This window comes from Centroberyx affinis, unplaced genomic scaffold (genome assembly GCF_046629955.1).
Source record: "Centroberyx affinis isolate AG114_WGS23_722 - 3 ecotype Tasmania unplaced genomic scaffold, CSIRO-AGI_Caff_v1 ptg001878l_1, whole genome shotgun sequence".
Lineage (NCBI taxonomy): Eukaryota > Metazoa > Chordata > Actinopteri > Beryciformes > Berycidae > Centroberyx > Centroberyx affinis.
In genome coordinates, this window is record NW_027280251.1 from 112,946 (window position 1) to 132,211 (window position 19,266).

General features: G+C 41.3%; 1 protein-coding gene across 1 annotated transcript in view; it reads left to right on the top strand.

The window, feature by feature from the left end:
- The window catches only part of LOC139653119 (disintegrin and metalloproteinase domain-containing protein 33-like), a gene marked incomplete at its 3' end in the record, with an annotated part of 96,815 nt that extends 78,480 nt beyond the window's left edge, over window positions 1-18,335 (top strand). Inside the window, exons 5-6 of the mRNA XM_071530071.1 lie at window positions 7,491-7,569; window positions 18,259-18,335. Of these exons, the coding sequence (XP_071386172.1) occupies window positions 7,491-7,569; window positions 18,259-18,335 (156 nt within the window). The remainder of the gene's footprint in view (window positions 1-7,490; window positions 7,570-18,258) is intronic.
- Window positions 18,336-19,266: the final 931 nt, after the last annotated feature.

A 19,266-nucleotide genomic window follows, 5' to 3' on the forward strand; every position in this document is an offset into this window, starting at 1 on the left:
TATATCAATTAAAAGGTCTCAGTGAGATCTTTTCACTGCCAAAAGGACACAACTGAAATCATGACCCATAAGTTTTAATTAACCAAAAACTGAAAGCCGTAACAGTAAAAGTAGGGTTTTGTTTGCTGCCAAAAGGGCGTAACTGCACTTACGCCCTTTTGACACCAAGCAAAACCCCACTTTTGACACTGAACAGCATTGTGGGTAGAGGACTCTAACAGAACTTAGGTCAGCTCAAAATGCATGCTGACGTAAGTAATTCTAGCATGGCAGCATGATCACATCATCTTTAGTATCCTATTCATATCCTAATTAATATTCTAGGTCAATATTAGATGGATGTAAATATGTTAATATTACCATGAAATACTTAGGGCTATAGATTCAAAATGTTATTTTATAATGTTAGGAGTGTGAACTGGTCAAGATGAGCTCTGATAGTCAGACTGCTGGTAGCTGAAGTTCTCCCTCAGTGTTATGAGGAGTTTTACAGGTCTGTGAATGTGTCCCAGGACACATCAATAAGTGATGTGTCCTGGGACACATACAAAGATGTATTATACTAGCAAAAAAAAAAAAAGTAGTAGTTTAGAATCAAAAGTCATTTCTTATGTCTACAGAGGTTTATTAAAAAGGTTTGTTAAAAGTTGTTAACAGAAAAAATTTATCAATCAATCTGATATGTTCCATGTTCCTACAATTTTAAAGGCCTTGGTGAAAGTTGCTGAGCCTTACTTCAAGATAAAGATATTCATTCTGATCTTGTTTTATATTTCAGTGTTGATTGAAGTGTAATTGCTAGATTTGTATTAAAATGAATGTGTTTTACAATTGTTTACTTCCATACGCCCATGTTCTGCATGGCTGTATTGGGACAATGTTTGTGCCAAAAAGGCGTATTTCACTCTTTTGCCAGTTTTAAAAAAGTTAACAAATATAATTCAACTTAAACTGTAGCAGTATTGTTTTTATAGTAATGCTCAATCTGATAACACAAAAAGTTAAAATATTGTGCTTAGTATGTGGTAACGGCAGCTGATCCAAGTCTGATCAAAATTTGTTTTGGCTCTCCTGTAAAATCTACTATAACGCACTTACGCCCCTTTGCTCCAAGCCCTCGATATGTATATATATATATATATATTTTTTTTTAACAATATCTTTATTGGTTTTGTAACATAGCAGCCCCTGGGCTGAAAGAAGCAAGAAAGTACAAAAATACAGTCAAATAAATGCCAGATCAGCCCAACCCTCCCTCCCCATCAGGTCCGACCACTAATTCTTTCAGAGTATGTACCTATACAAAGAAAAATAAATAAATAAAAACAGTACAGGAAAGAGAAAAGTAACAACAATCACTATAAAACAAACATGTCTGACCTACACATTAGAGTTGGATTCAATACTTGCTTGAATATAAAAGGAGTATTATGTTGTATATGAGTATTATGTTGTGGACTGTGGATGTCGTGGAATGTTAGAAAACCACCCCCACTCATTTTCCCCTCAGGTTATACTTTATCTTTTCAATTGGTATATATACGTATATGTATATTTTTGTATATTCTAGAGCTAAAGCTAAAGCCAATACGACTGTGTTCTCCTTTAAGGCTTCCTTTGAGAGCCTCTACACTTCAAGGTCTTATTTAATATTCAGCATGTGACCGTCCCATTCACCTGACCCCAGTAAAATAATGAAGACTTTGTCGTATTGCTTTAACGGAGCCATTCACCGGCTTTGCCGTTCCTTGTTTTCCTATTAGTCCAGGCGGCCCTCGGGCTTGTCTCTTGAATAAGTCATTCTCAGACAGCAGAATATTTCTGTCATTACCTATTAGTCATTTCCATGCGATGCGTTTGTGTGCTGACAGCGAAAACACCGCTTTCGTGCTCTTAGTAATTGGTGACTGAAGAAAGCGTGTTTGTGTCAAAGTTCAGAACAGGACAAAGGTGAGGTTTGTGTGTTGTTGACGGTTGCTTCGGGTTTGTCTCCTCGCAGGATCTGTGGTGTCCCACCCTTCCTGTGGGTTTCACTTGATTCTGTGAGAGATTTTGTTGCCTGCGTCTATCGGCCAATATTTCAGGGTTTCCGGTGTAGCCAGCGGACATCCGGGCCAAGACTTCCTCTTCCGTGCACTGGCCATTGTTTACGGTCCGATTAGCAACTTGAGACGCGAGAGTCGAATGTTTCTCCACACAATACACAAACATCGATACTTTTTGTAGGTGTTTTAGGTCCGGACGACATTTCGGCTAATCTCTATAAACAGATAGCTGCATATGAGACGTCGTCAATCAACTCCGACTCCATTCTCACTTCTCAAGTCGTCGTCAGACCGATAGACGCTGGGCTCAGAGATTGCCTCATGACTGGTGTAAGACAACGAAACCTCTCACAGAATCAAGTGAAACCAACAGGAAGGGCGGGACACCACAGATGCCTGCGAGAAGACAAACCCGAAGCAACCGTCAACAACACACAAACCTCACCTTCGTCCCCCAGAGTCTAATCCTCGTCAGACCGATAGACGACGGGTTCAGAGATCGGTCATGAGGTGAACAGTTCACCTCCGGTCACTGTCAATGACGGTCGTCCCACACGAGCAACATGTTGCCTCCATTTTTTTTGCAGCAGCACTTGTCTCTATCGAGTCCGTCCATTCAAAGATCCAGCATGAGATCTCGGAAGCAACCTCCTTCCCCTAGTTTTCCCTCACCTCCGACAGCGACCTCCGTCCTTGATATGGCTCGGCTACCCAGCAGAAACCAAAGGAGAAAAAAGATCACAGCTATAAACACACGCTCACATCCTCACACACACACACACACACACACATCGCCGGGTCCAGCCTTTCACCCGCTCGGCCGGCTCATTAGAGCGAATTATATCGGTGCACCAGAGCTCGGTGCGCCTTCCCACTCCCCCCCCCCCCCCCCCCCCCCGCCTCGAAAAAAAAACAAACAAGGCCATTACTTTTATTCTCAGAATCTGCGCGGCGGTTTGACCCCGGCTGCCCGTGTTGCTTTTTTTTGCAGCTCGACGTTCCGAGGGAGAGAGAGAAAAAAAGAAAGAAAAAAAAAAAAAGGCGAAAGAGTGTGTTTGTGTGATTATTCAATATCACGGCTGCAGATGAGTCGTTCCACATCCACCGGCTCTTTTTTTTTTTTTTTTTTTAATGAGCGGACGCCAGTGTTTTCGCGCAGCGTGTGGCACAGTTTGTCCTCACGGGGCCGTCTGGAGGATGAGGATGAAACCACGGAGAGTTTACCTCAAGAATAATGTGAGGTTCCTCGTTCCTTTGATCCTCGCCAAAAACACTTTTTTTAGTCTCCTTTATCTCCACATGTTCCAATTAATGGGTTTGTAGCGTTTAAATCATCATATTTTCTGGAAGTGATAATGCACTTTTATTCCATATTGGTGATTTTTTTTTGAGTAGCAGCATTTGAGATCTTGTTGACTTGAGTTTTTTTTTTGTTTAAAGGAATAGTTCACCCAAAAATGAAAATCCTGTCATCATCTCCTCCCCCTCATGCCAGTTGAAACACAGGTGAAGTTTGTCCATATAACACACAGGGAGGCTGCCAGCACAACTCCATAGCAGCCTTCTCCAAAACAACTGAAGTCAGTGGGGACCAGTTCTTCAGAGTTCCACAAAGACCTACAGTATATTTACACCATCATTTAGTGCAAATCTGAACTACAGCTGATTGATTTGCAACAAATAATGGTGTATAGGTCTTTCTATTCACAGTGTGATTGTTTGGCTGTTTTTGTTTTGGAGCTCTAAAGAACAGGTCCCCATTGACTTCAGTTGTTTTGGAGAAGGCTGGCAGCCTCCCTGTGTGTTATATGGACTAACACATTTCACCTGTGTTTCATTTGGCATGAGGGTGAGTAGCTGATGACAGAATTTTCATTTTTGGGTGAACTATTCCTTTAAAGTCAGAATTCTGAGTTCTGACTTTATTCTCAGAAGTCTGACTTTAAATTCTGACTTTAATCTCCGAATTCTGAGTTCTGACTTTAAAAGAACACTTCGGCATTTTTTAACCATATCTCCGTATATTGGTCCTCACTAATGCTATGCTATGAGATGGCACCATTGTCTGTCTACTTGCTCTGTGTCTTGGAGACTGGTGTATTAGTGAGGACCAATATATGGCGATAAGGTTAAAAAATGGCAAAGTGTTCCTTTAATCTCAGAATTCTGACTTTAAACTCAGAGCTCAAACCCATTTTTCACATGTGACCCCGATCCTCTTCCGTCATTTGTCTTATGTCACATCATCATTCCGATGCGACAACATCGAGTACAAAACCACCATCAATATAAAACATCTTTGGCACTTCAATTTTCTCTCTCCATCTCACTGTCCACCAAAAAACCAGTTGTTTTGGCCCTAAGATTTCAGACAAACTGCCTTCCCCCGGAAATGTCAGAAGCTTCCTCCACAGCGAGCCGGCTGACCAAATCTCATCTAAATCTCGAGTGCAACGCAGGAAGCAAATTCATTCACTATCAACGTCTCGAAACCCGATTAGAAATGCTCTGCTGTGCCGCTCTAGGCCAGCTCAAAGGTCACGTATCATATATCATTGTAGGTCAACATTTCATCCAATGTTCTCGGAGCTTGGAGGTACGCCAATCCCTCCACTAAAACCGCGGGTGATATTTGACACCGTTTTTTTTTTTATCTCTTCACTCTGCTCGAGGCTTGAGAGTGGGTGACACGCCATGGAAAGCAATCAGCATTTTTTTTTTTCCCCTCCCTTTGATAAGAAAAAAAAAAGCCTATGTAAATACTGTCCGGATAAGACGGAGTCGAATTCCACACGCCGGAGTCCGTCTACCAGCTTCAATCGAATTAACTTAAGAGGACTGCCACGTAAGACAATCTTTTTTTTTTTTATGGCGGAGCAAATTGTCTGCAGTAAAAAAGGGGTGAGAAAGCCGGATTATGTTCCATTACGATCCCCCTCGATGAATAATACAATAGGGCCCCCGGGACCGAATGAAGATTGGGCTCATCTTTTCACGTACCGTCCCCCCCCCCCCCCCCGTGTGTCCCGTTTCTACCGCCCAAGAGAGGCTCTTTCGCCCCGGTGATTTCCGCCTCACGCACAGGCGGAACAAGGGCCAGACGTCCCGATCCCACCGGACGCCGAGGCGTTCGTCCGGGGACGTCCTGGCATTTGACAAACCGAGTCCCTTTGTCCCCAGACATGACAAATGTCACCTATTTCCTCCCCGCAGGCTAAAATGGATCCAATGCATCTTTATTGTACGGGTTGACCTTTTGAGGAGTCATCGAACAATAAAAACTCTCGCCCTTTTTTTTTTTTTTTTTTTTCTCTCCTGCAATCTTCCGCTGTCTTTCAGTCGTGAGCAGGTTTTGGCGAAAAGTTGTCCACGAAATTTGCGGCGATAAGGAAAAGTTTGGCGGCCGCGATCGGAGATAAGCGGGCGTCAGATATGCGTCGGACTCGATAAGATCGCGTCAGAGGCACCTCGGATCATTTTCTCCCTGCTTCCGCTCTCGCTACGTTATCAATGCCCGACTCCATCCGGATGAAAGAACTCCAGAACTCCCGCTGAGCCAACATTTAATTGAGGAGATTATGCTTTTTTTTTTTTTTTTTCCCCAATCAGACTCGGCGACGGCAGAGACGCGATAGAGGGGTCGCTCATCAAAAGGAGGCGCGAGCAGAGAAAGACGTTATGAATATCAGTGAAGCTTCGTCTGGCTTTCATCTGAGCTCAGATCCAGTAGACAAGTAGAGCGTAAGACTGAGCCAATCAAACATCAAGCCGTTCGTTATCACTGCTGTGGGTTTGCATGCTAATGGTGAAACACAAAGCGTTTGACATGTAGAGGAAACAGGGTTTTTTTTTTTGGAAGTTGTATGTTGTCTGATCAGTTGCACACTGGCAACTGTACTTATGATTCCTCCATCTGGAGTTTTGATAAGGTGAACAGCTAGTTATGCACATATACAAATCTGTAGGTTCTGTATGTTATCTACACTAGTAAATTGAATAAGGTCAATAGTCTTTTACAACAGTGATTCTCAACCTTTTTCATATCAAGGATCTGTCTCTCGGACCCAAATCTGAGAATATTTGTATTGTTAGATATGATTTTGTCCAGAATTCCATGACTATCAGTATTGTAGGTAGAGAGATAACAGAGAAACTCTGATCGACTATGATCTTCTACATTCTCTAATTGTGTTAACTTCTTGTAAATGAAATAATGGCGAAGTTTAACAATTCATCAGTTGGCTGGGGACCCCCTGGAACCCCCTCAAGGACCCCCGGTGGTCCCCGGATCGCACGTTGAGAACCACTGCTGTATGTTATCTACACTGGTAAACTGAATAAGGTCAATAGTGTTTTACAACTGTGATTCTCAACCTTTTTCATATCAAGGACCCCTAAGTTAGTCCCCCATTTGATCAGATTTTCGAATATTTGTATTGTTCAGTATGATTTTGTCCAGAATTCCATGACTGTCTGTATTGTAGGCAGAGAGATAACAGTGAAACTTTGATCAAAACAGTCATTCTTCTACATTCTCTAATTGTGTTAATTTCTTGCAAATGAAATAATGGTGAAGTTTAACAATTCATCAGTTTGCTGAGGACCCCCTGGAACCCCCTCAAGGACCCCCCGTGGTCCCCGGACCCCACGTTGAGATCCTTTGTGTTCCAACACACATCTGCACGCCTAGATTCTTTCTGTACACATGTATCGCCTGCTAATGTGAATATGATTCTCATTTTGCGAAAGTGTTTTGCTTTATTAATCTTCTCATAATCTTCTAACTTGTCATATATTTAATATATCTTGATATTAAGCTCTACTATTATTGTGCACACCCTCAAAAAATGTTATAACTTGTAGTTTTTCATACTTTAAATCAAATTCAAATGAAAAACAGGTTTTGAGCTTTAACAGATGCTGCACTCTGACACTCATTTTTACCTTTTGTCTGTGTGAATTGGAAAACGGAAGATGTCTGATTTTCTGGCTCTGTTCTCTGCTTCTGTGTGCTGTGCTGCTGCTGTATTTAAAGGATAAGTTTGGTGATTTTGGATGTATATATAATTAATCTCTTCCACACCTGTAGTACCTGGATCCACAGAGAATATTTGACTCCAGAGTCAGCAGTCGGTTGAAACAGCGAACTTTGTTTGCCTCTTGCTGCTAACAATGAGTCCAAATGGGGTTTGTCAAAATATCTCCAAAAAAAGCTGTTTGTGGCTCCACAGGAGAGTTGAGAGTAAACAGAAAAGTTGCAAAGTAAATAAATTAAAATTAGCTCTGATTTCATGACACGGTTCCACCATTACGCACACTTTCACTAATCAGGAAATCACAGAACTGTTTTTCTCTGGTGGAGAATTAAAGTTACGTTTTATCAAATCTTAACCCTCCACCTCCATGTCTTCCCCCCCCCCCCTCCTCCCCCTTTTCTTTTCCCAGGGAGCTCTTAGGTCCAGACTTCACAGAGACCCACTATACAGAAGATGGGCAACCGGTGACCGTGGCCACCAATTACACTGTAAGTCTGTAGCAGTAGTCTGTAGTTATTTGTCTTTCTTCTGTCACTCTTTTTCCACTTATAGGCTAATCTCCATTGAGGGTTGTTATCCTTCTCCTTCTCTCTCTCTCTCTCTCTCCCCCTCTCTTTCTCCCTCTCTCTATTTGTATTATACTTGTGAAGACTTTCATTGACTACACTCATTCATTAACTCTAAACCTAAGTCCTAATCCTAAAAAACAACAATTAAATAAAGTAAAACGTGTTCACTTTGGAGGATTTTCGACATCTTTCTATCCTTGCGAGGACATTTGGTCCTCAAAAAACATAGAAATACAAGAACACACACACACACACATACACACACATATGCAAATGCACCTCCACAGAGTTGAGACACAATGCCAAAGCTCTTTCTTCATTGAGTACTTTCAGAGTTTAAGTGGAAGGATTGCACATCATGTAGGATTTAGATTATAAATAATCCTTTTCAGATTCCACTATGAGTGATTTATACAACTATGGTCTACGCTGGCTAACTGGTCTCACAAAGGTGACTATGAGCTGGCTCTGTCACCCCAGCATCCAGACTGCATGTGTCCCCGCATGTAATGTACAGATGAGTTATACGGTGAATCGATACCAAAATATGAACACCTTATCCAACGCCTGCACACCAAGGCTCCGGAAAGATTTTCTATTCACAAAGGCGGCCTTACGTTCCCCAGGGCTGACGGTGATGGGAATATAGCTGCAATCTATAGGACCGATCACTCAAAGCAATCCTCAGGGTGTGTGTGTGTGTGTGTGTGTGTGGAGGGTGTGTGTGTGTGTGTGTGTGTGTGTGTGCAAGATCGGAGTGAGTGAAACTACGCTGACTTTAAAAACTCCACCCGTCTCCACCAAAGTGCTGTGGTACCACAATGCGGTTGGAACTGAATATTTAACTTCATGCACTGACTTCTCGGAGTGTGCAGCCGTTACCGTGGCGATGTACCCCGCTTAAAAGTGAGCCACCCTTGTTAGACTGAAGACCCAGGGTGAAGCCCAAAGTTAGCGTGCTAATCCACTAATCTCGCTTTGTGAGACGGGCCCCTGGTTGAGGCTAAATATGTAAAGCTTTTTACGCTTTTTTTCCTCTTTCAAAAGGCCTAATATGTGGTCTAATCTTACTTTTTGATAATTAGTACAATCGCATTGCCAGAATTGAGGAAAACAAACTCGAAGAAGAAGAATGGAAACACCTCAAGCAATCACCACAGCCAAATAAAACCTATCCCAGCAAGCCGAGCGCAAAATTTTCTCAAAAAGATATTACGGCACGGTAAAAAAAAAAAAAAAAAAAAAAATCATATTAAAACAGCTTTTGGAAACTGCTTTGAACTGATATATCAGAAAGATAGTCAGGCCCGGATTTCATATAACGATTCAAGCAGCCGACATGGAAGACTACACTTTCATTTTGGAGCTGTATTTATATGGATTTTCAACGTCGGCGCAGGCTGTCGTATCAACATCTGCTCAACGTCAGAATGCTTGCCGGGATTCATTTTGTCAGCCATTATCCCAGAGAGTCAAATCAGTCTCTATCCGGCTGAGAAGTATGACTTTTTCATGTTCAGTTACACTACAGCAGCACCGCACTGTTATTAAATCCACGTCTACGTTGCAGTAACACAGGAAAAATAAAGATAAGATGAGACTTTATTGATCCCAGTTGGGAAATTGGGTCATTGCGGCAGCATCGGTAATACTGTAGGACACAGCGGGGGAAAATAAAATCGAATATAGACTCACAAATAGCATATAAAATAAGCAATAAAAACTGTAAAAGGTTCAAACAATAAAGCAATAAAATGCAGTGTAAAGAATTGTGGGGTTCTATAAACGTTTGCTATATAAACAATAAAATGTTATGTTAAGTAGACTGTATAGGTAGGAAATATGAGGAAAGAGTATAGGTTTAGATTTACATTTAGATTTAGGCTTAGATTTAGATTTAGATTTAGGCTTAGATTTAGATTTAGATTTAGGCTTAGATTGAGATTTAGATTTAGGCTTAGGTTTAGATTTAGATTTAGATTTAGGTTTAGATTGAGATTGAGAGTGAGATTTAGATTTAGGTTTAGGCTTAGGTTTAGATTTAGATTTAGATTTAGATTTAGATTGAGATTTAGGCTTAGGTTTAGATTTAGGCTTAGGTTTAGATTTAGGCTTAGATTTAGATTTAGATTTAGGCTTAGATTGAGATTTAGATTTAGGCTTAGGTTTAGATTTAGATTTAGATTTAGGCTTAGATTGAGATTTAGATTTAGATTTAGATTTAGGTTTAGGTTTAGGCTTAGGTTTAGATTTAGATTTAGATTTAGATTTAGATTTAGATTTAGGCTTAGGTTTAGATTTAGATTTAAATTTAGGCTTAGGCTTAGATTTAGATTTAGATTTAGATTCAGATTTAAATTTAGATTTAGGTTTAGATTTAGGCTTAGATTTAGATTTAGATTTAGATTTAGATTTAGATTTAGGTTTAGGTTTAGGTTTAGATTTAGATTTCAAGTCAAGTCAAGTAGAACTTTATTTGTCCCCAGAGTGGCAATTGGTTGTGCAGCAGTAAAAACAATAATAACACACAATATCACAATACACACACAATATCACACAATATCAAAAAGAGAAGTAAAAACACTAAGTTCATAAGTACTCTATGTTTTAGTACTACTAAACTTAAAGCAGTATTTACCAAGCGTGGTTGGGTGGTCGCACTGATATTACCTTTTACTATTGGCGTTTAGCAGTGAATTGGCTGAGGGTATGAAAGAGTGTTTGTATCTGTTGGATTTGGCTAGTGGGTATTTGAAGCGGGAACCGAAGGCAAGGTGTGAAACTCTAGGTGCAGGGGGGTGGGTGCTGTCAGACAAGATGGATTCTGCTTTCTTTAACAACTGTTTGTTATATAAATCAGACAGACCTTTCTGCTGAGTACCTGTGATACTGCTACAGACCTTGATCACCACAGTTAATGCATGTTTCTGTTTAAGATTGAGAGAAGCTTACCAACAGATAAAAGAAAAAAGAAAAATGGACTCAATAAAGGATCTGTAAAACAAAGTCATCAGGGACCTATCAACACCAAACCTCGCCAGCTTCCTCAGACTTATAACTTACCTATAATTGGCTTATTATCAATTATAGTGCCCAGGTACTTGTATGACTCAACGATTTCTACATCCTGACCATTAATCTTAGTGTTGACAGGATTGGAGTGATGACGTCTAAAATCAATATACACATATCCTTGGTCTTTGTCACATTTCTTTTCCAAAAAGGCTTCTTGACACCATTTAGAAAAATAATCTATGACAGGACCATGAGACTTTTCATCCTCCTTCCGCAGGCTCACTGTGAATCATCTGCAAACTTCACAATATGATGGTTTTCAATCTCACTGTGGCAGTAGATTTAGATTTAGATTTAGATTTAGATTTAGATTTAGATTTAGGCTTAGATTTAGATTTAGATTTAGTTTTAGGTTTAGATTTAGATTTAGGCTTAGATTTAGGTTTAGGTTTAGGTTTAGGCTTAGATTTAGATTTAGGCTTAGATTTAGATTTAGATTTAGGTTTAGATTTAGATTTAGATTTAGATTTAGGTTTAGGTTTAGGCTTAGATTTAGATTTAGGCTTAGATTTAGATTTAGATTTAGGTTTAGATTTAGATTTAGATTTAGATTTAGGTTTAGGTTTAGGCTTAGATTTAGATTTAGGCTTAGATTTAGATTTAGATTTAGGCTTAGATTTAGATTTAGGTTTAGGTTTAGGTTTAGATTTAGATTTAGGCTTAGATTTAGATTAAGATTTAGATTTAGATTTAGATTTAGGTTTAGATTTAGATTTAGATTTAGATTTAGATTTAGGCTTAGATTTAGATTTAGGCTTAGGTTTAGGTTTAGATTTAGGTTTAGGTTTAGGTTTAGGTTTAGATTTAGATTTAGATTTATTTATAGAGAAATTTGTCTTGGACCATAAAAAAGTTGCTGCCATTCCATTCCATTCCATTGCACACATTAACATACACATAAGCACATACAGTATATCACGTATTCCCAATAGGCTACAACAGTTGCACTGCACATCAGTCAGTATAGATTACTAACATGTATGGATTAAGTTACAGTTGGACCACAATTTTTGTCGGCTGGGAAAACTCACAGAGAAAATCACTAACTGAAATAGCAGCAGAGGAGCCAGGTGGAGTCTGGGCGCACTCCATCACAAAATAACTCCTGGAATGTGTCGAACATCATCACAGGCCGATGAGATCCAACGGCGGAAGAGGGTTGGATTTTTCCCTTTAATCGCATTTATCACGGCGATAGCGGGAGGTGTCACGGACGGCACGGGGACCGCCGCCGCCACCGCGAGCGATGCATAAATTATGAGCCACTTTATTAACGCTGTCGGTCGGCGTGTCAGTGGCGGGGTCGGAGCGCCGGGGGTTCGCCAGCCGGGTGGGAGCGTGTGTTAAAGGAAACGGTGGCGGTGTGAAAGACCGGGGAGCTGCTGCTGGAGCTTGGAACCAGCAGAGTCGCTTTCAACTCCAAAAAAAAAAAAAAAAAAAAAAATGCACCAGAGATTGCATGCATACACACACACACACACACACACACACACACACACACACTCACACACTCACGTACATAGAGGCAGGTCTCATGACGCAGACACACCAACTCATGCATGCACGGCACACACACGCTACACACCCCCTCCTCTCCTCCTCCTCCTCCTCCTCCTGGAGCCTTGTCTGAAACTTGCCTTGGTTGAGGATAATGAGGACAACAAGCATGACATCGATCGCCCCGGTGCCTCGCTCACGTGGCTCCCCCCCACCCCACCCCCGCCCCACCCCCCAAGCACCGGAATAAACCTCGATATAGACCTGCAGCCACGGGAAGATGTCAGCCTCAGCGTCCCTCAGTGAATACGTGGCATTCAGCATTATGGTGTTTGAAAGTGCTATCTGTAGCATTTTAACATCCATAAGTTATTTCCACATTCATTTGGAGACATTAGTGTAATGACCATAAACAAACAGGACCGCCACTGAAAAGCTTGGCAGCCTCTACTGCCCTCTGCACTGTATTTTACAATGTGTGCCAACAAGTCAGGTCTGCTGTGTTGGATTGCTTTATGGCACAAAACAGGAAGAGGGCGCTGTTCTTCCAAATGGGGGCTAAAGCTTTCTGAGTGTCTGGCAGTGGCGGATGGTGGAAGGAGAGAAAGACCAGTGGAGAAATCAACCGTTCAACACGTTTAAACTCTTCAGGGAGGGGGAGGGGGGGCAGGAAGCAACAGGGTTTATGGGAAATGTAGTCTTCAGTTTAACACTTAGCACTAACAATACCATTTATGAGAGATAGAGGCTACCAATTGTCTCCACCATGGTCTCATTTGTCTACAGTACTTATACCAAGGTATCACAATTATTTTGACAATGATATATTGAAAAAATGAGGATCTCAAGGATTACCAGTTAGCGTTGCATTTACAGATGCTAGGCCACAAGAGCACATTCCAAGAAAGTAGTCCTATTACCGTATTTCCTCTAATAGTGGCCGGTAGTCAATTAAAAGCCGGGTCTCGGTAGTTCAAAACACTATTTTATGAAGCGAGACACTTATAGGTCCAGTCAGAGCCTATATTCCCGGGTTGAACACAGTTTATATCTTTGTCTTAACGTCCATCCAGTTAGTGTAACTTTAGCAGCTGAGGCTAAGAGGAGAGGTTGGCTAGTTGTTGCTTTGTCTCTAGCCGGAGCGACCAGAGAGAAGCCAAAGACCGAGCCGAGATGCTGATAATTATTGGAAAGAATGTACAATTCATACACTTTGGTTTGATGCTTTAAGCTGTTACATTGGACAGCTTCACAGACAAAACAGGTGGCGAGCTTGAAACTAGCACTAAGCTAGTTTTTGTTTTTAGTTTCGAGCTCGCCACCTGTTTTTCTGTGAAGCCGTGAAGCTATCTCTGACATTAAATACAAGAAATATCTCCTACTAAACTGGCAGATTTAGCCGCATAGAATTGAAAATGACTTACTGTTTTGTTTTAGAGCTGCTACAATTTCTCATCTTTTCACTTTTGTGATAATGCTAGTGGCCCAGGATCAATCAACATAACTGTTAGCATGGAGCACTGTAGTCTATGTCTTTGGTGTCTATAATCATCTTAATTAAGGAATGTATAATAATGGTTATTGTAATCCTAGGTTTCACTCTCACCACTATTATCTCCCCATGTACTATAGTGGATAGAATTTTTCTGTAATATGGAAATTGGCCTGTTCTCATTCCCTTACTCATACATTTCAATTGGACAATAGAATGAGTTTTTTAGCCAGAATCTATAACCTGTATTGAATTGTTGGCGCAGCGCTTCACACGGCAACATTAGTTCCAGACAATTGCCCGATATTTAAATTGAGCACAAGTGGCTGCATTTGTAATTAGATAATTTGACAGCTATTTAGAGCAGATCTGGGCGATATGCAAATTAGCTGGATAGAAAGAGTCCCGATGACTTTTATTTGCTTTTTCTGCCAGCGCTTATTCCTGTGGCTGTGAAACTCAGTCTGTGAACATTGTCTTATTCAAAACATTTATGTTCGACAAGCTCATTTACACATAAACCATCGATGTAAAGTTTCAAAGTACATAATGTTTTCTGATGTGTCAGATGCAGCTGTTATACTCGGTCTGAACGTTCCCAAGTCAGATTTTGCTGGTATTGTGATCTAGAGAGTCTGACCACCTCGACCTACAGGCCTTATTCAAAAACACAGAGAGGAAATTTGATGCTTTTTTTTTTTAGCTACAACTACATTGAGCTAGCAAAGCGGTTTTGCGTAACAGGTGGAATTTATTAGGTTTGCTCAATTCCAATCTCGGAACCCATCGTCTATCGGTCTGACGACGATTAGACTCTGGGGGCGACGGCCAATATTTCGGGGTTTCCGGTGTAGCCAGCGGACATCTGGGCCAAGACTTCCTCTTCCGTGCGCCGGTCATTGTTTACAGTCCGATTAGCAACTTGAGACGCGAGAATGGAGTTTCATATGCAGATATCTGTTTATAGAGATTAGCCGAAATGTCAACTGGACCTAAAAAACGTAACTCCAACTCCATTCTTACGTCTCAAGTTGCTAATCTAATGTAGGCGTTTTGCTGGCAAGTATTGACTTACAACTGCATTGAGCTAGCAAAGCAGTTTTGTCTAACAGGTGTTTTGGTCAATGCTAACGAAATATTTTTGCTAACCGCTACTATGTTATGATACTGAAAGACAGCTAACCTACTGGAGCGTAGCAATATACTTGGATCTTTTGTTCTTCAACTGTACTTCAACTACAGCAACAGTTGATGATGCACACCTAGCTAGGTTAGGGTGACCACATTTTCAAACCCCCAAACCGGGACCCCTAGGTGTACCGCACGTTCATGCACGCGCACATATATGCGCTTATGCACGCACCACAGGCATTTTCATCAGGATAGGGGACAATTATTTCAGCGCTTATACACACCTAGTGACTGCACCTTTCAACACCATGGACAGCGCCTCAGCAAATGAAAAGATGTTTTGTCTCCAAAAATCCACCAAAACATAGTTTGTGTGGCGCAAATGTTTTTGATTGGGTGAGGTAGGCTAATAATGAGCGGGACAGAACATGATAAACGTCTATGTAAGCGCTGAAAACAAGTATAATACTATTATTATTATTTTAATTGTGGTGAAAACCGGGACAATTTGGTAGTCAATGTTGAAAACCGGGACATTTTAGTGTTTTACAGATATTTGTCGGGACTCGGGACACCCATCTTGAAACCGGGACAATCCCGGACAAACTGGGATGTCTGGTCACCGTAAGCTAGGTGCTGTGGTATTGGACAGCATCTGGACTTGTCTGTGTATTTGTTCACCTAAGACCGAGTAGAGTGAGTCCTCTTCTTATTTTGGATGGTTAAGTCAAGCCTGCACATTTCATGGGAAATCATACCTGGGGCCAAATAGAATAAACACATCAAATAAACCAATTTACATGGCGATGGTCTCATTTTTCTACAGTTATGTAGGTACTATGCTATCAAAATTAATTTGAGAAATGATAAGGTAAATATTCTAAGAGTCACTCCTATGTTCCCAGGATCCTGTGTTCCCCAGTTCTACATATGTGCTCTCCCAGGGTCCTATGTTACCAGGGTCCTATGTTCCCCAGTTCTACATATGTGCTCTCCCAGGGTCCTATGTTACCAGGGTCCTATGTTACCAGGGTCCTATGTTACCCAGCTCTATATAGCATATAATGGGAACCTGAAAAAGATGTTCCCCAGCTCTGTATTCGCTTAATATGGTTAGTTAGGGTTAGGGTTGGGTTAGGGTTAGGTTGGTTGTGTGTAGATGTTTACCCAGAGCTCTGACCACAACCCAAAGCCCCTCAGAACAGAGGGGCTTTTTATCAGAGCTATACAGGTAGGGTTAGGGTTAAACATAGGACCCTGGGAACATAGGATCCTGGGAGAGCACATATGTAGAACTGGGGAACATAAACCCCTTTGTCATGTTCCCATTATGTGCCATATAAATCTGGGGAACATAGGACCCTGGGAACATAGATACGCTCCCAATATTCTACATGTAGGGGCTTAAAGATGGAGATCCATCTCCGGCACGTACCTAGAAACTCTTGCGTTTTGGGGACGTTTCCTGTAGTTGGTTGGGGTTACGTTCTCGCTCCTAACAAAAGCCACACTGCACTTCCCTAAGACAGCAGTTTTTGGTGCCGCCTGAGTTCAAAAGGCATTATTCTCACCTGAACCGAACTAAAGGAGTAAACGCTCCAGAGTTTGGATAAACTGCTGCAAACATACTTGCCGTGCCAAGTGTCGGTGACGCACCCTGAATCACAAACAGGATCCCTGTAAATGGATACAGCCTGCATGTGTCGGTCAATGGATTTCTGCACCGGTTTACAGTATATTCACAGATGGCATGTAATTTCCCCCCGCCCCCAACACCTGAAACGAGGCACTGTGGGCAACCTCTCTTGGACCGTATCCGCATCACGTCCGGCATATCTAATGAGACCGATGTCAGCTCTGGACTGGCAGGGAAAGTTCTGACTGACAATTGATTTGTATGTTGGCTCTGAAGGAGCGTGTACCATCGCCGCCGCTGCTCAAATAAATGAGCTAATTTCACGCTCTAATGGGCTGACAGAGACTTTTAAATAGTCAAGAATTGACACTTCTGCCCAATTTAAACCCCGCTCTCAAAAAATGTGTTGATAATTATTCTTCCATGTTGGTGTGCCTTGAGGGCTGATTGACTTTTGCTGCTGTTTGACATCACATCCCGAGAAGTGATATCTTTGTTCTAATATCACGAAACTCCAATGGAAAGTTGGAAAGTGTTATTTTTCTTCTGTTAAACTCCTTTCTTTACCTCTTCCAAGTACAGCCTACACTGTACTAGAGCAGAGTGACCTCATTCTGTACACATGAATACACGGTGTGAGCGGCGCAGGAAGGCTTTTTGACATTCCATTGTTTTTGGGCTCTCCAACTTTTTATGTAGTTATTATTTCTTGACAGAGATTGATTCAAACCCCCTATGTGAGGTCCGTTTTTTAATACTTCCACTGTTTGAACCGCGGTACTTTATATCTAAGCGCTCTGGAGAGATTAAACTGTGTTTGGTAATGGAAGGGGTGCCTCAGGCTGCCGGCCTGGTTTTTCATTTTACGCCGTTTAAAAAATAATCACATAACTTCTCATTTTCTTAACCTGTATTTTTTTTTTTTTTTCCGGGGAAAGTCAGCTAAGCACTTTTGCAGCAGCATCCTGCCTCACATTCAGACAGTTCCACACATCCACACTGGCCAAAGACACTGTGGATTATAGACTATTATTAAACACATTACACATTTATTTATTTCCATAAGTAATGCGGCATGCTTTTCTATTCAAAACGGAAAGCATTCAGTAACAAATGAGCTTAAAGGATATAAGGGAACAAAAAAGATCAGCTGTCAAGTGACACCCACCACACTCTCATAATCTCTGCCGGAATTTGAAACAAAGAAGTGCACAGCAGAATATTTCCTTTTCCCCCAGCAGCATTTTAATGTTACTTATCAGGGGAGCGTCGAGATATTGGCTCTCTCGACGATAACGAGTCTCAAACAGTAGTGACTCACTCAAAATGTCACCCGAACGGCTTTGATTTCACGAGCTTGTCCATCACACCCCCGAGCGTCCTGCCTCCCCCGATTAAAGTTCCTCAAATTCCGCCTCTCGTTGGAAGTCGGTTAAATTCTTTTAAGAGCCTCGACGTGACGTTTCCGTGGCCGAGCTCCAGCGTTCATCCGAACACAGTCGCGCTTTAGGGAGCTTTTGCACATTTCTATCGATTTGTCACATCCATTTGTTTATAGACAGCGGGCGACGTTTTCTCCTAGCGGGTGTAGTCGTGAAACGTGAGCGCATCGCCCGCTTTGGGAGACTCTTTTCCCCGCTGAATTGATCCGGCGAATCAATTCGTCATTAGACGCACCGGAGGCACGTCTGCATAAACATTATCAGAGCTTTTTAATGCTTTCCTCAAGATGAGATATGAGATATTGATTCCGGCCTCCTCCCGTTTTCTCTTTCAGGATCACTGCTTCTACCACGGCCACGTAAGAGGACACACAGAATCCTGGGTAGCTCTCAGCACATGTTCGGGAGTAAGGTACAGTAACTACTGTTAATATGTTATATTAGATTACATGCTCATGAGTGCACAGCGTGTACAGCAGTCCATAGAGCAGTGATTCTCAACCTTTTTCATATCAAGGATCCCTGATGTAGTCCACATTAGGGCCACGGACCCCCATTTGATGAGATTTTGTCTCTCGGACCCAAATCTGAGAATATTTTTATTGTTAGATATGATTTTGTCCAGACTTCCATGACTATCTGTAATGCAGGTAGAGAGATAACAGTGAGACTGTGATCAAAACAGTCATTCTTCTTGTAAATGAAATAATGAAATTTAACGATTCATCAATTTGCTGGGGACCCCCTGGGATGCCCTCAAGGACCACTGGTGGTCCCCGGACCCCACGTTGAGAACCACTGCCATATAGAACGTACATGAAAAAGTATATTGAGATAACTTAATTATCTCGTTATCACAACGAAACAAAAGTCGTTTTCTTGTCATAACAACTTAATTATCTCGTTATCACAACGAAACAAAAGTTGTTTTCTTGTCATAACGACTTAATTATCTTGTTATCACGACAAACTAATAGTTGTTTTTGTTTTGTCATGATAACGAGATAATTAAGTCGTTATCTCTACATAACAAAAGATAAACAAAATGTTCATGTATTTCCTCTATGTGTCTTTGTGTAAACGGTGCAGCTACAGCCAAAGCAGTAACACAAAGACGAATTCCAGTTTATTTTTTGTACTTGAAGAAAAAAAATATTCTGATTCTGATTTCAGTTCAGTGCTCAAACTTAAAGCCACAATATCCAATTCTTGTGACAGGAAGTGTATTGTTAGTCCCGCCTCCACAGATGTTGAAGAAGCAGATGGAAAAAGAAGAAAAAACACAACTCTGATGTTCTCCGTTTAGCTTCACTGTTCTTTCTTTTCTTACTGCATTCTTCCAT